Source organism: Oncorhynchus kisutch, linkage group LG14 (genome assembly GCF_002021735.2).
Source record: "Oncorhynchus kisutch isolate 150728-3 linkage group LG14, Okis_V2, whole genome shotgun sequence".
In the NCBI taxonomy this organism is placed as follows: domain Eukaryota; kingdom Metazoa; phylum Chordata; class Actinopteri; order Salmoniformes; family Salmonidae; genus Oncorhynchus; species Oncorhynchus kisutch.
Window position 1 is genome coordinate 73,900,671 of NC_034187.2, and position 13,961 is coordinate 73,914,631.

Here is a 13,961-nt window from a genome sequence, read left to right on the forward strand (position 1 = left end):
CTTCTAAATACGGGCTTCACGTTGTCTTCTAAACACAGGCTTCACGTTGTGTTCTAAACACGGGCTTCACGTTGTCTTCTAAACACAAGCTTCACGTTGTCTTCTAAACACGGGCTTCACGTTGTCTTCTAAACACGGGCTTCACATTGTCTTCTAAACACGGGCTTCACGTTGTCTTCTAAAACACGGGCTTCACGTTGTTTTCTAAACACGGGCTTCACGTTGTTTTCTAAACACGGGCTTCACGTTGTTTTCTAAACACGGGCTTCTAGTTGTCTTCTAAACACGGGCTTCACGTTGTCTTCTAAACACAGGCTTCACGTTGTCTTCTAAACATGGGCTTCACGCTGTCTCCTAAACACGGGCCTCTCTAGTTGTCTTCTAAACACAGGCTTCACGTTGTCTTCATAACATGGGTGTCGCGTTGTCTTCTAAACACAGGCCTCTCTAGTTGTCTTCTAAACACGGGCTTCTAGTTGTCTTCTAAACACAGGCTTCTAGTTGTCTTCTAAACACGGGCTTCACGTTGTCTTCTAAACATGGTCCTCTCTAGTTGTCTTCTAAACACGGGCTTCTAGTTGTCTTCTAAACACGGGCTTCACGTTGTCTTCTAAACACGGGCTTCACGTTGTCTTCTAAACATGGTCCTCTCTAGTTGTCTTCTAAACACGGGCTTCTAGTTGTCTTCTAAACACGGGCTTCACGTTGTCTTCTAAACACGGGCTTCACGTTGTCTTCTAAACACGGGCTTCACGTTGTCTTCTAAACACGGGCTTCACGTTGTCTTCTAAACACGGGCTTCACGTTGTCTTCTAAACACGGGCTTCACGTTGTTTTCTAAACACGGGCTTCACGTTGTTTTCTAAACACGGGCTTCTAGTTGTCTTCTAAACACGGGCTTCTAGTTGTCTTCTAAACACAGGCTTCACGTTGTCTTCTAAACATGGGCTTCACGTTGTCTTCTAAACATGGGCTTCACGTTGTCTCCTAAACACGGGCCTCTCTAGTTGTCTTCTAAACACAGGCTTCACGTTGTCTTCATAACATGGGTGTCGCGTTGTCTTCTTAACACAGGCCTCTCTAGTTGTCTTCTAAACACGGGCTTCTAGTTGTCTTCTAAACACGGGCTTCTAGTTGTCTTCTAAACGATTTTCATCTCCTCCTCATGGACTGCACCAGATTTGCCAGTTCTTGCTGTGAGATGTTACCCCACTCTTCCACCAAGGCACCTGCAAGTTCCCAGACATTTCTGGGGGGAATGGCCCTAGCCCTCAGACTCCGAGCCAACAGGTCCCAGACGTGCTCAATAGGATTGAGATCTGGGCTCTTCCTGGCCATGGCAGAACACTGACATTCCTGTCTTGCAGGAAATCACACACAGAACGAGCAGTATGGCTGGTGGCATTGTCATGCTGGAGGGTCATGTCAGGATGAGCCTGCAGAAAGAGTACCACATGAGGGAGGAGGATGTCTTCCCTGTAACGCACAGTGTTGAGATTGTCTGCAATGACAACAAGCTCAGTCTGATGATGCTGTGACACACCGCCCCAGACCATGACGGACCCTCCACCTCCAAATCGATCCCTCCACCTCCAAAGTACAGGCCTCGGTGTAAGGCTCATTCCTTCGACGATAAACACGAATCCGACCATCACCTCTGGTGAGACAAAACCACGACTCGTCAGTGAAGAGCCCTTTCTGCCAGTCCTGTCTCGTCCAGCGACGGTGGGTTTGTGCCCATTGGTGACGTTCTTGCCGGTGAGGTCTGGTGATGATCTACCTTTACAACAGGCCTTCAAGCTCTCATTCCAGCTTCTCTCAGCCTATTGAGGACAGTCTAAGCACTGATGGAGGGATTGTGCATTCCTACTGTAACTCGGGCAGTTGTTGTTGCCATCCTGTACCTGTCCCGCAAGTGTGATATTCGGATGTACCGATCCTGTGCAGGTGTTGTTACACGTGGTCTGCCACTGCGACGACGATCAGCTGTCCGCTCTGTCTCCCTGTAGCGCTGTCTTAGGCATCTCACAGTACGGACATTGCAATTTATTGCCCTGGCCACATTTGAAGTCCTCATGCCTCCTTACAGCATGCCTAAGGCATGTTCATGCAGATGAGCAGGGACCCTGGGCATCTTTCTTTTGGTGTTTTTCAGAGTCAGTAGAAAGGCCTCTTTTAGTGTCCTGAATTTGTGTGACCTTAATTGCCTGCGGATGTATTTCAAAGATAATGCGGGATGAAAAAGGGATGTTACTTTTTTTGCTGAGTTTTACTGAAAGCAGACCAACACCTTCCATCTACTTTGGACCATTTAAATAATTTAAATAATTTAAATGATCCCTCCAAATTTTGGCTATTGAAAGCTTTGGAGTGCAAAAAAGATACACAAACAATTGTTGGTAGACACACAGATTGTAGCTGAGAGAACCTCTATTCTGAAAGCCTTAAATCATAATTTTCTAGATGCAGGCAGTTTATTTGAAAAGGTTAATGGTATAAAAGCCCTGAAAGAAATTGATAGAAAGGAAATCCTGATGATCTAGACCTCTGTCTCCTACACCTAGCTGCAGACATCATTGCTCCCCCTTAAATTTTACCCCTTTTTCTTCCCAATTTCGTGGTATCCAATTGTTTAGTAGCTACTATCTTGTCTCATCGCTACAACTCCCGTACGGGCCCGGGAGAGACAAAGGTTGAAGGTCATGCGTCCTCCGATACACAACCCAACCAAGCCGCACTGCTTCTTAACACAGCGCCATCCAACCCGGAAGCCAGCCGCACCAATGTGTCAGAGGAAACACCGTGCACCTGGCAACCTTGGTTAGTGCGCACTGTGCCCAGCCAACCACAGGAGTCGCTGGTGCGCGATGAGACAAGGATTTCCCTACCGGCCAAACCCTCCCTAACCCGGACGACGCTAGGCCAATTGTGCGTCGCCCCACGGTCGCGGCCGTTTACGACAAAGCCTGGGCGCGAGTCTCTGGTGGCACAGCTGGCACTGCAGTACAGCGCCCTTAACCACTGCGCACCCGGAAGTTATGGAAATCTGCTTTTGTACTGCCTCTCCTGGAAGGTGGAGATCCTTCGTTACTTGACAACTATCGACCCATATCAAAATTGTCTGTACTGTCTAGCTGAAGGCCTACCTCCAAGAAACAACATCTTAAATGGAATGCAATCAGGTTTTAGGTCTGGCCACAGCACTGTTTCAGCAACATTGAAGGTTTTAAATGACATCCACTGGGCTCTTGACAAGAAGTTACATTGTGCGTCTGTCTTTATTGATTTGTCGAAGGCATTTGACACCGTGGACCATGCTGTGTTAGTGCAAAAGTTAAAATGTTGTGGAATTGTTGGTCATGCTCTATGGTTTATAAATTACCTTTAAAATCGTACACAATGGGTAATAGCAGATGGTTGTAAATCTGAGTCCATAGAGTTGTGCTCAGGTGTTCCGCAAGGTTTTATTTTGGGCCCACTGTTGTTCATTTTGTAAATCAACAACATTGGGGATCATATTAAAACAGCGGATGTTCATTTTTATGCAGATGATGCTGTTCTTCATTCAAGTGGTAGTAGTTTATCTTTTTTTTTGAAAATGCCCAAGATCATTTAACAACATACAACAGAAATCTGTATCATTTGATGCTGGTTCTGAATTCAGGTAAAACAAAACGCATGGTATTTTCAAATGCCAGGCATGTTACTAATCTTTTCATTGCTATATTGGATGGACATACTATAGAGCAAGTCAAAGTGTACAAATATTTGGGAGTGTGGGTGGATGACAAGCTGAGCTTCACTGTTCATATGGAGAGCTCAAGCTGAGAATAGGTTTTTACTATCGGCAAAAGTCATACGTTTTTCTCTGGAGGCCAGGAAGGAGCTGGTACGATGTACATTACTGGCGGCTTTAGATTTTAGTGATGTTATATATATGCAGGCCTCAACCACCACCCCGAGAGCACTTGATTCAGTATATCATGTGGCCCTCAGGTTGTGATCTCTACAGCATTGTTGGCTGGTTGTCATTGACCTTGCATAGGCTTAAACACTGGTATACACTGATTTATAAGGCCATATTGGGTAAAATGCCACTATCTTTTTTAATCAGGTCAGTAAATAATTATAATTTACAGTCCCATTCTCATTTGCTTTTAACAGTACCAAGAATTAGAACAGGTCATGGTAGAAATAGTTTTAGTTACTCAGCGCCGTGGTCCTGGAATTCTCTCCTGAACATTTTAAATTGTATGATCTAGTCACGTTGGTGGATTTTTTTACACTTGGTTGATGTAAATATCATAGAACAGTATAATTGTCTTTAGGACAGCTGTTTTTAGTTATGACATTTGTGTTTCTTTACATAATATGTAATTGTTGTACTGTATGTGTGTTTATAGTTTTGTTCAATATTGTGTATGTAAGTTGTTTTGTTTCATCTCAATGAGAAAAACCTTTATAAATAAAGGTTCAATCAAATAAAAAATACATTTGTGTGTGTGTACGTGTGGTTGTGCAGAGATAGTCTGTGAGCCTGTGCCAGCCTTGTTGTATTGTTCCAAACAGCAGAACTGAAACATTGGCCTTTTGTCACGTTTTCCTCTTTTCTTCTCCCTTGAATTTCTGTCGTTACCTTTGCCAGAGAGCAGTGTGTGTCCTTGTTTGTCCGTAGGAGACAAAGAGAACGGTAGCCCAGTAAGAACAGGTAGTCCTTCCAAATGTGGAAATGACTCAGTGAGCGTTCCAGATTGTTTATCCCAGGTGGGTTACTAATGAGAAAGTCACAGGGAGTTCAGAGTTTATAATGCACCGGTTCAAAGTGGCCCAACACCACAGCTGCACTCTGATTTTTTTGATGTTTTCTTCTCAGGGGGAAATGGGAAAGCGTGCTCAGAAAAAGTAAAGAAATTAGGAAATTGAATTAGCTTTTGAGTTTGTTTTTTCCTAGTGGTGTATTAATTTCAGTTTAGTGCAAGAAGGAACTTATATGGCTGAACTCTCTTTGCTATCAGTCAAGCATAGAAACTATATGCCTGATGTACAAAGTTGGAGTCTAAATTGGTTACCTTCAAACTACAGCTATGCTTTATGGGCCCTATTCAGACTTGATATAAGTAGACTTAACATGTTTTACTTAAGTACATGTTGAGTCTCCTTATCTCAAGTCTGAATTAGGCCCTACCTGTCTAGGATTAATGGTCAAGTTGATTCTATCTATGTTTTTCAACAATATTGAGGCATGACACTGCCTTTGGTTGGTCCTTTTATAACCACCTGCAAAGCTATAGATTGGTTTGGTTTGGCTGTAAAAATTGTGTGTATCTGTGTGTCAAGTTAATCTATAATCTGTTTTTCTTCTTGTGTATCCAGTCCATCAATAATGCGTTTTTATTCTTGTGTATCCAGTCCATCGATAATGTGTTTTTATTCTTGTGTATCCAGTCCATCGATAATGCGTTTTTATTCTTGTGTATCCAGTCCATCGATAATGCGTTTTTATTATTGTGTATCCAGTCCATCGATAATGTGTTTTTATTCTTGTGTATCCAGTCCATCAATAATGTGTTTTTCTTCTTGTGTATCCAGTCCATCGATAATGTGTTTTTATTCTTGTGTATCCATTGATAGTCCATTGATAGTGTTTTTTCCCCCTGTGTATCCTGCAGCCATCCTGGAGGTCCATGAGGACTTCTTCGTCTATAAGAGTGGAATCTACAAACACACAGACGTCAGCTTCACCAAACCACCACACTACCGCAAACACAACACACACTCCGTCAGAATCACAGGGTAAGGCTGTCAATCATCTCCCATCTGATAGAGCTTTTATCCATTGTACAGTATGTTAGAGGCAGCACTTATAGGAAAATGAATGTATTACTTTTGATCTCATGGATTCAGTGTTAACCTTTCTAAATTCTGGAATAAATCTATGCATTCATATTTTATTATATAAAAAAAATATACTAAGTCTAGTATTTGTTTACATATACCAAATGATCAAATAAAAAAACATCAACCCGTCAACATTCCCAGACCTGCATACTACCACAGGTGTGTTGTGTTCAGTGTGAGTAAGAGATTCCCTTTCTGTCTATCTGTCGGTCGCTCTGAGTCTCTGAGACACACCTTGGCTTCAGTCCTCTGTCACGCAGACAGACCGCGGAGACCACAAAAATGTAGGCTGGCAGACACTACACACCTGGATTGCCTAGCTACCCACCCCTCTCCTGCCCTATTTCCCCACCCCCAATCCTTATATTTCCTCACCCCCACCCTAATTCTTCTGGCGCCCCACCCCCAATCCTTCTATCTCCCCACCCCCACTCCAATTCTTCTGTCTCCCTAGAAGGAGAATAAAGTTGTCCCTAGACGAGGATGAAGGGTCAGTTTAGATGTTTAGAGGTCAATATATGTGAGGGTAGGTTTTGGGGAGGGTAAGCTGATCTTAGATCTGTGCCAAAGGGCAATTTCTATGAGGAGCACCCACTTCCTCACAGACAGTGTTCTCTCCATCTTCATTCATCACTTTTCCCTCTTCCCAGCTCCTGCTGCCTCGCCCCCATCGCGAAACTCAACCCCAACCCCTCTGACTCCCAACCGCCAACCCCCTTCCCTCTCTGACTCCCAACCCCCAACACTCCTTCCCTCTCTGACTCCCAACCCCTCTGACTCCCAACCGCCAACCCCCTTCCCTCTCTGACTCCCAACCCCTCTGATTCCCAACCGCCAACCCCCTTCCCTCTCTGACTCCCAACCCCCAACACCCCTTCCCTCTCTGACTCCCAACCCCCAACACTCCATCCCTCTCTGACTCCCAACCCCTCTGACTCCCAACCGCCAACCCCCTTCCCTCTCTGACTCCCAACCCCCAACACCCCTTCCCTCTCGGACTCCCAACCCCCAACACTCCTTCCCTCTCGGACTCCCAACCCCCAACACTCCTTCCCTCTCTGACTCCCAACCCCCAACACCCCATCTCTCTCTGACTCCCAACCCCCAACACTCCATCCCTCTAACTCCCAACCCCCCATCCCTCTCTCTCCCAACCTTCAACCTCCAACACCCAATCCCTCTGACTCCCAACCCTCAACCCCCAACACCCCATCCCTCTCTCTCCCAACCCCCAACACCCCGTCCCTCTCTAAATCCCAACCCCCAACACACCGTCCCGGCCAAATACTCTATTGTTTAGTCTACTCTGAGTCATCAGGTATTTGTTGAGTACTGTCTGACTGGGCTGTCTATTCTAGACATGAAAACATGTGTGACTAGGATTAGGAATGATAAGGTTTATGAACACACCTTCCCCTTGTAAAGGCAGCAGGTAGCCTAGCAGTTAGAGCATTGGGACAGTAACCCAGAAGATCAGTGGTTTGAATACCATGAGCCTACAAAGTGAAAATCTGTCAATGTGCCCTTGAGCAAGGCACTTAACCCTATTTATAATGTTAAAGCCACATAATAAAAACTGGAGTTGGAAGGTTTGCTGTCGTTGGCTTGAACAACTCTAAGCAGAGCTGCTGAGAGCTGTCATTGAGGCAGTTTATCTGCTCCTTATCTGATCGGCCATTGAGCAATGGGGGATCCACTTCCGGCCCTGTTCTTCTGATTCAGTTTGGGTCTCATAATATGATGATGTGTCATTTAACTTTTCATAATGTGTGTGTGTGTGTCTGTGAGTATAAGGTCAAAGTGGAATTATGTTTTAGACATTTTTACAAATTAATAAAAACTGAAAAGCTGAAATGTCAATTGAGTCAGTAAGTATTTAACCACTTTGTTATGGGAAGTCTAAATAAGTTCAGGAGTAAAAATATACTTAAGTCACATAAGTTGCATGGACTCACTTTGTGTGCAATAATAGTGTTTAACATGGTTTTTTAATGGCTTCCTCATCTCTGTACCCCACACATACCTGTAATTACCTGTAAGGTCCCTCAGCTGAGCAGTGAATTTCAAACACATATTCAACCACAAACCCCAGGGAGGTTTCCAATGCTTCTCAAACAAGGGAACCTTGAATATCCCTTTGAGCATGATTAAGTTATTAATTACACTTTGGGTGTCAATAGACCCAGTCACTACAAAGATAGAGGCATCCTTCCAAACTTAGTTGGCGGAGTGGAAGGAAACCGCTCAGGGATTTCACCGAGGCGAATTGTGACATTTAAACAGTTACAGAGTTTAATGGCTGTGATAAGAGAAAACTGAGGATGATCAACAACATTGTAGTTACTCCACAATACTAACCTAAATTCCTTTACAGAATTAAAAATATTCCAAAACATGCATTCTGTTTGCAATAAGGCACTAAAGTAAAACTGCAAAACTTTATGTCCTGAATACAAATACAACACAACACTGAGTACCACTCAGTGGAGGCTGCATCATGTTATGGGTATACTTGTCTTCGGGAAGGACTAGGGCGTTTTTTAGGTAAAAAAAACAAACAGAATAGAACTAAGCACAGAATCCTTGAGAAAAACCTAGTTCAGTCTGGTTCTGGTTCTGTCTGCTTTCCAACAGACACAGGGAGACAAATTCAACAGGACAATAACCTAAAACAGAAGGCCACATATACACTGGAGTTACTTACCAAGATAACACTGTATGTTCCTAAGTGGCCTGGTTACAGTTTAAACTTAAATTGGCTTGAAAATCTATGGATAGACCTGCAAATGGCTATCTAGTAATGATTTGACAGAGCTTGAAGATTTTTTAAAATAATAACTTGCGAATATTGTACAATCGAGGTGTACAAAGCTCTTAGTGACTTACCAATTCTAACCTGTATTGACAGAGGGATGTGAGTACTTGTGTAAATTATTTTCAATTTTCAAGATTCATAAAACATGTTTTCACTTTGACATTAATTGTTAATGGTGGGTCATGGGTCGCGACGTAAATATATAATTATTTCATTAATTACTGGAATTGATTTGACCAAGTGCAACTGCGCTCTCGGTTCAGTGCGCTCTCTGCTCAGTTTGGCTGCTGCGCGAGTGGCAGAGGTAAAGGTAGAGGGAGATGCCGGTGTGCTTCGCGGTTTACCGGATCTTTTTTCTGAAGTTTTGTTGATGATCACTCCACGACCCACACGCTGCAGCGCTGTCGTTCAAGGCATTGCCTTGTTATTCCCACTCGCCATCATGAAATGGACTCATGCTAGCCACAAGTTCTGACAGCTCAATCGTCATGAAACGCAAATACAGTGATTACTTTTTGTCTCTTTCATACAAATTTTGAGAAATAACGAGGAGCGCCCACAATGTGTTTTGTGTGGGGAAGTGCTTAGTAATGAGTCTCAAACGAACAAATTAATAAAACGACACGTCCTGACCAAACATCCAGACACAACATGACGGTAAACCCAGGGAGTTCTTTCAGAACAGAGCAGAACGCTTCAGGAAACTGCTTCGAAAGTAAGTCAACTAGAAGACATTGTTGTCATTTTATAACAGGTGATAATATGCAGAAATAAGGGAGTACTATCTCTCATAGTAGTAGATGTGAAAGAGAAACTCAAAACAATCCCCTGGCCTTGTAACGATACACAGCTATTATCTAACGTTAGCCAAAGCAAGCTAACTAGCTACTGATAGTGCAACCCTAGTCACAGTATAGATGTAGATGAAAAATGATCAGGCCTACTGTACATTTTACTGTAGAAATTATTGTTAAAAACAAGTCTAGGTTGGAACTGTTGCTGTTAAAATAAAGTAATAATAATTTTTATTCTGAACTGGAATACTGATTGAAGCAAGATGCTTTTTGAGGCAAACACTGACAGTTCTGGGTTGCTCATCTGCAGCAGGAAGCAGTCTCCTGTTCTGATCCAGTTTGGCACCACATACATGCTTGTTGTATATTTCAACCAGCCACACACCTCTCATTAGGACTGTGTGTATGTGTGTGTTTTCTGGTCTACATCTGTGTGATGTGATCAAATCAGTTTATTCCAGTTCAGAATTTAAAAAAAATGTATTAAAACAGCAACAGTTCCAACCTAGACTTTCTATCAACAATCATTTCTACAGTAAGATGTACAGTAGGCCTGAATGTTTTTTCTGTACTGTTACTTAGGGTTGCACAATCAAAAAGCCTGTGTGTGTGTGTGCTTTTATTTGTGTGATGTGATCAATCTGTTTATTCCAGTTACGAATGAAATGATTTATTGTATTTTAACAGCAACAGTTCCAACCTAGTCAGGTATGTACGAGTGTTTTTAATGGGAAAAAATAAACATGAAAAGATATTTATGGGTATTTCATTGTTATTTGTTTTTGTCTATATTGCATTTTTCTTTAGGCATAAAGGCAATGAAATGTACCGATATTTACGTATAGTTGCATTTTTTCCTAAGTTTGTGTCCCAGGAAAACACAGAATTTCTAATTTGGGTCCCAGGTTGAAAAAATGTAAGAACCCCTGGTCTAGGGTCTTGGTATATCGATGCCAATTGCATAAGGCTGAGTCCCAAATAGTACCAAATTCCCTTTATATGGTTCGGCGCAAAAGTAGTGCACTATATACACAGTCCTGGCATACTGCTGGTGTCTGGTCTGTCCTGGCATACTGCTGGTGTCTGGTCGGTCCTGGCACACTGCTGGTGTCTGGTCGGTCCTGGCACGCTGCTGGTGTCTGGTCGGTCCTGGCACGCTGCTGGTGTCTGGTTGGTCCTGGCACGCTGCTGGTGTCTGGTCGGTCCTGGCACGCTGCTGGTGTCTGGTCTGTCCTGGCACGCTGCTGGTGTCTGGTCTGTCCTGGCACGCTGCTGGTGTCTGGTCTGTCCTGGCACGCTGCTGGTGTCTGGTCGGTCCTGGCACACGGCTGGTGTCTGGTCGGTCCTGGCACGCTGCTGGTGTCTGGTCTGTCCTGGCACACTGCTGGGGTCTGGTCGGTCCTGGCACGCTGCTGGTGTCTGGTCTGTCCTGGCACACTGCTGGGGTCTGGTCGGTCCTGGCACGCTGCTGGTGTCTGGTCGGTCCTGGCATGCTGCTGGTGTCTGGTCGGTCCTGGCACGCCGCTGGTGTCTGGTCTGTCCTGGCACGCCGCTGGTGTCTGGTCGGTCCTGGCACGCTGCTGGTGTCTGGTCGGTCCTGGCACACTGCTGGTGTCTGGTTTGAGCAGCATGCTCCACTGATGATGATGACGGTTGAAGCTAGTCTCCCCCCTCCTCCGCTGACACTGCGGTTCTTTCGCTGGTTTGGGCTGCGAACGTGAGGCTCGGGGACACCAAGGGTATGGATTTAGGGATGGGCTGGGGGAAAGAAAGGAGGGCCAGGGTGCGTAGAGCCTGACCATCACACCAATCACTGTTTTTACAGCCGAAATCCCGCTGCAGTGCATTCTATTAAGCCAAGGGCCTGGGAAAGTTTGTGTTTAGCGCATAGAGGTCCAATCTGGTGGAAAAGGCATTGTCTGGGGCGTTGATCCCAACTGTACGGGACAGAGAGAGGATCAGGCCCATGGAGGAGGTCAGGGGTAGGGGAGGGGAGGACTGGTATGTCCCTCATTGTCCTGGAGGAACAATGCTAACTGAGGGAGATAAGGGCTCCGTTGTGGTCCATTTCTGTCTGGCTCTCTGGCTTTGCCTGTATATACACACACACACACGCACATAAGCACCCACACCCACAAGTAGGTGCATGCACGTCCACACACACGCACCCACACAGCCCCAAATCCTTGACCCCCAGTGTGTACAGCTGTTTGTATTTGCCTATTCAGAGCATGATGACCCTTGAACTCTTGTCCGAACCAGACTCGACTAATAAAGAAACTTGCTGATTGAAGGTTGGCATTATTCACCAATGTTTTGGAAACGACTGAAAATATCACATCTCTTTCCCAGCATTCCTTTTCTCTTATAAAAGGAGAAAGTCTCCCTTGGAGGCTCCTTGAGGCCCTAGGGCCTGGTGTTCACAAAACAGGATGGGAATAGAACTGGAGCGAGGAAGGGGGAGGGAAGGTCGGTCTGGGACGCTGGGCCGCCTCCGACTGGGGGCAACTGCCAGATAGGACCAGAAGCTAAGGATGATGTGCATGTATGGGCCTTGGACTTCTTGAGATCAAAGCATGCTGGTTAGGGAAGGAGCGAGAGAGACAGGGAGAGAGTAAGAGATTCCTCTGCAGGGGCAAGGTTTATTTATGAGAGCCTCGCTCGACCTTCAGCAATGTTGTTGTCTGTGAGATGACAGGAGCGGTGACCACTTCCTCCCTGGCAGTCCCTCTCCTTCCTGTTTCCTGTGCTGCGAGGGGGAAGTGGCAGAGGGGGGAATTCCATGTGCTGCTGAGGAATCTGAATGCTGTAGGATGCAGGGGAGACGTGTACATGTACATGTGTGTGGGTAATATAACTGCTCTGGTGTTCCTTAGCCATGGTCATAAATAACCTCTTGTTTTCAGGATACTATTTAAGAGATGAAAGATGTTTTGTACCCAGTACATCAGCTCTACTTGGCTCTTCCTAGAATTCACCATCAGTTTTAGCTCTCAGGTTTAACATTCCTATGGGGTGGGATATATTTAAAAAGTAAAAATATGTCAAAATACACAACATTTTAACTATATATGTAAACAATTTTTTTTTGCATGATTTGACAATTCAGTGGATGGGTCGTTCCATGAAATTTGTGCCTTTTGAGTCCCTTTCATATTTAAGTAGAAATTGTGCACATATGACATTTAATATAAAATGAGTGCCCTTTAATATTGACCATATGGACAATTGACATGTCCCTCTCTGCATCCCCTGTGTCTTCTACACTCTTAGAAACAAAGTGCTATCTAGAACCTAAAAGGGTTCATTGGCTGTCCCATTTCCACAGAGGGTTCTACATTGGAACCCAAAAGGGTTCTACATTGGAACCCAAAAGGGTTCTACCTGGAACCAAAAAATGGTTCTCCTTCTCCTAGCCAAAGAACCTTTTGGAACCCTTTTTTCTAAGAGTGTAGAACGATTTGAACCCTCTTAACCCCAACATTTCTCCAAGTTTTCACCATCATTGTGAAGCCCTACTTATTTTGATGCTTTGACAAAGTAATTTCTAAAGATTCATATTTATTTAATCTGATTAGTGATTCATTTTAAGGTTAATAATAACCTGTCCCCTCAGTTTAAGATCAGCCACTTTACTTGAACTGAACTAAAATTTTTATAAAGTGAAACTATTCCTTTTTAAATACATGTTTCAAAAGAAACATTGAACATCTAATAGTAAAATCATATTTTAAATGCAGGTGAGCTGGTTCTACTCTTTCTGACAATTTTCAGGTATTTTGTGGTGGAAAACTGGGCGGGTCAAACATAACATGCCAACCCTGTTACCCATAGATAGGCTAGAAATGTTTTCACAATTATATTTTTTTTTTGTGAAGCTTGTATTCAATTTCCCCTCCCTGTTCACACAAGAAACTTCCATTCCCCCTGTCACAGGGGGATTTATGGCGGATTTAAGATTCATTCGTCAACACTTTTACGGTCGACCCTGTTATTTTATTTTGCACTTAATGAGCACTGTCATTTTTTATTTAACCTCTTGAGATGAAAAACTGTTTTTTAATGAAGTTAAACATATGCTCTATATGACAGAATGTTCAAATTAGGTGAAATAAAACATTAAAAAATGACACTATTCAAAGGGCACCTAATTGGTGGAACAGCCTGCATACATATTATGAAGATCAAAGATAATGTTTTTTCGTCCCCTTGTGTGTTTGTGTTCTCACACATCTTCATTGTCCGATTGTTCTTAGTTCCAGTTTGTGCCCTTTAGTGGAAAACAATCATGTCCGTAATCCATCTCGGTGTGTTCTGTTCCAGGTGGGGAGAGGAGAGGAACTATGATGGGACAACAAAGAAGTTCTGGGTAAGAAAGGATTCCTAACTAATCACATATTCTCTCTCTTGTCTATTAACTATATCTACAGTACATTCTAACCCATGCCACTCTT

At 43.9% G+C, this 13,961-nt stretch overlaps 1 protein-coding gene across 2 annotated transcripts in view; it reads left to right on the forward strand.

Moving 5' to 3' along the window:
* The window catches only part of LOC109903359 (tubulointerstitial nephritis antigen-like), a 73,914-nt gene that overhangs the window by 53,944 nt on the left and 6,009 nt on the right, over positions 1-13,961 (forward strand). For both annotated transcript variants that reach the window (XM_031788945.1, XM_031788946.1), the window contains exons 10-11: positions 5,670-5,793; positions 13,831-13,876. In XM_031788945.1, the coding sequence (XP_031644805.1) occupies positions 5,670-5,793; positions 13,831-13,876 (170 nt within the window). The remainder of the gene's footprint in view (positions 1-5,669; positions 5,794-13,830; positions 13,877-13,961) is intronic.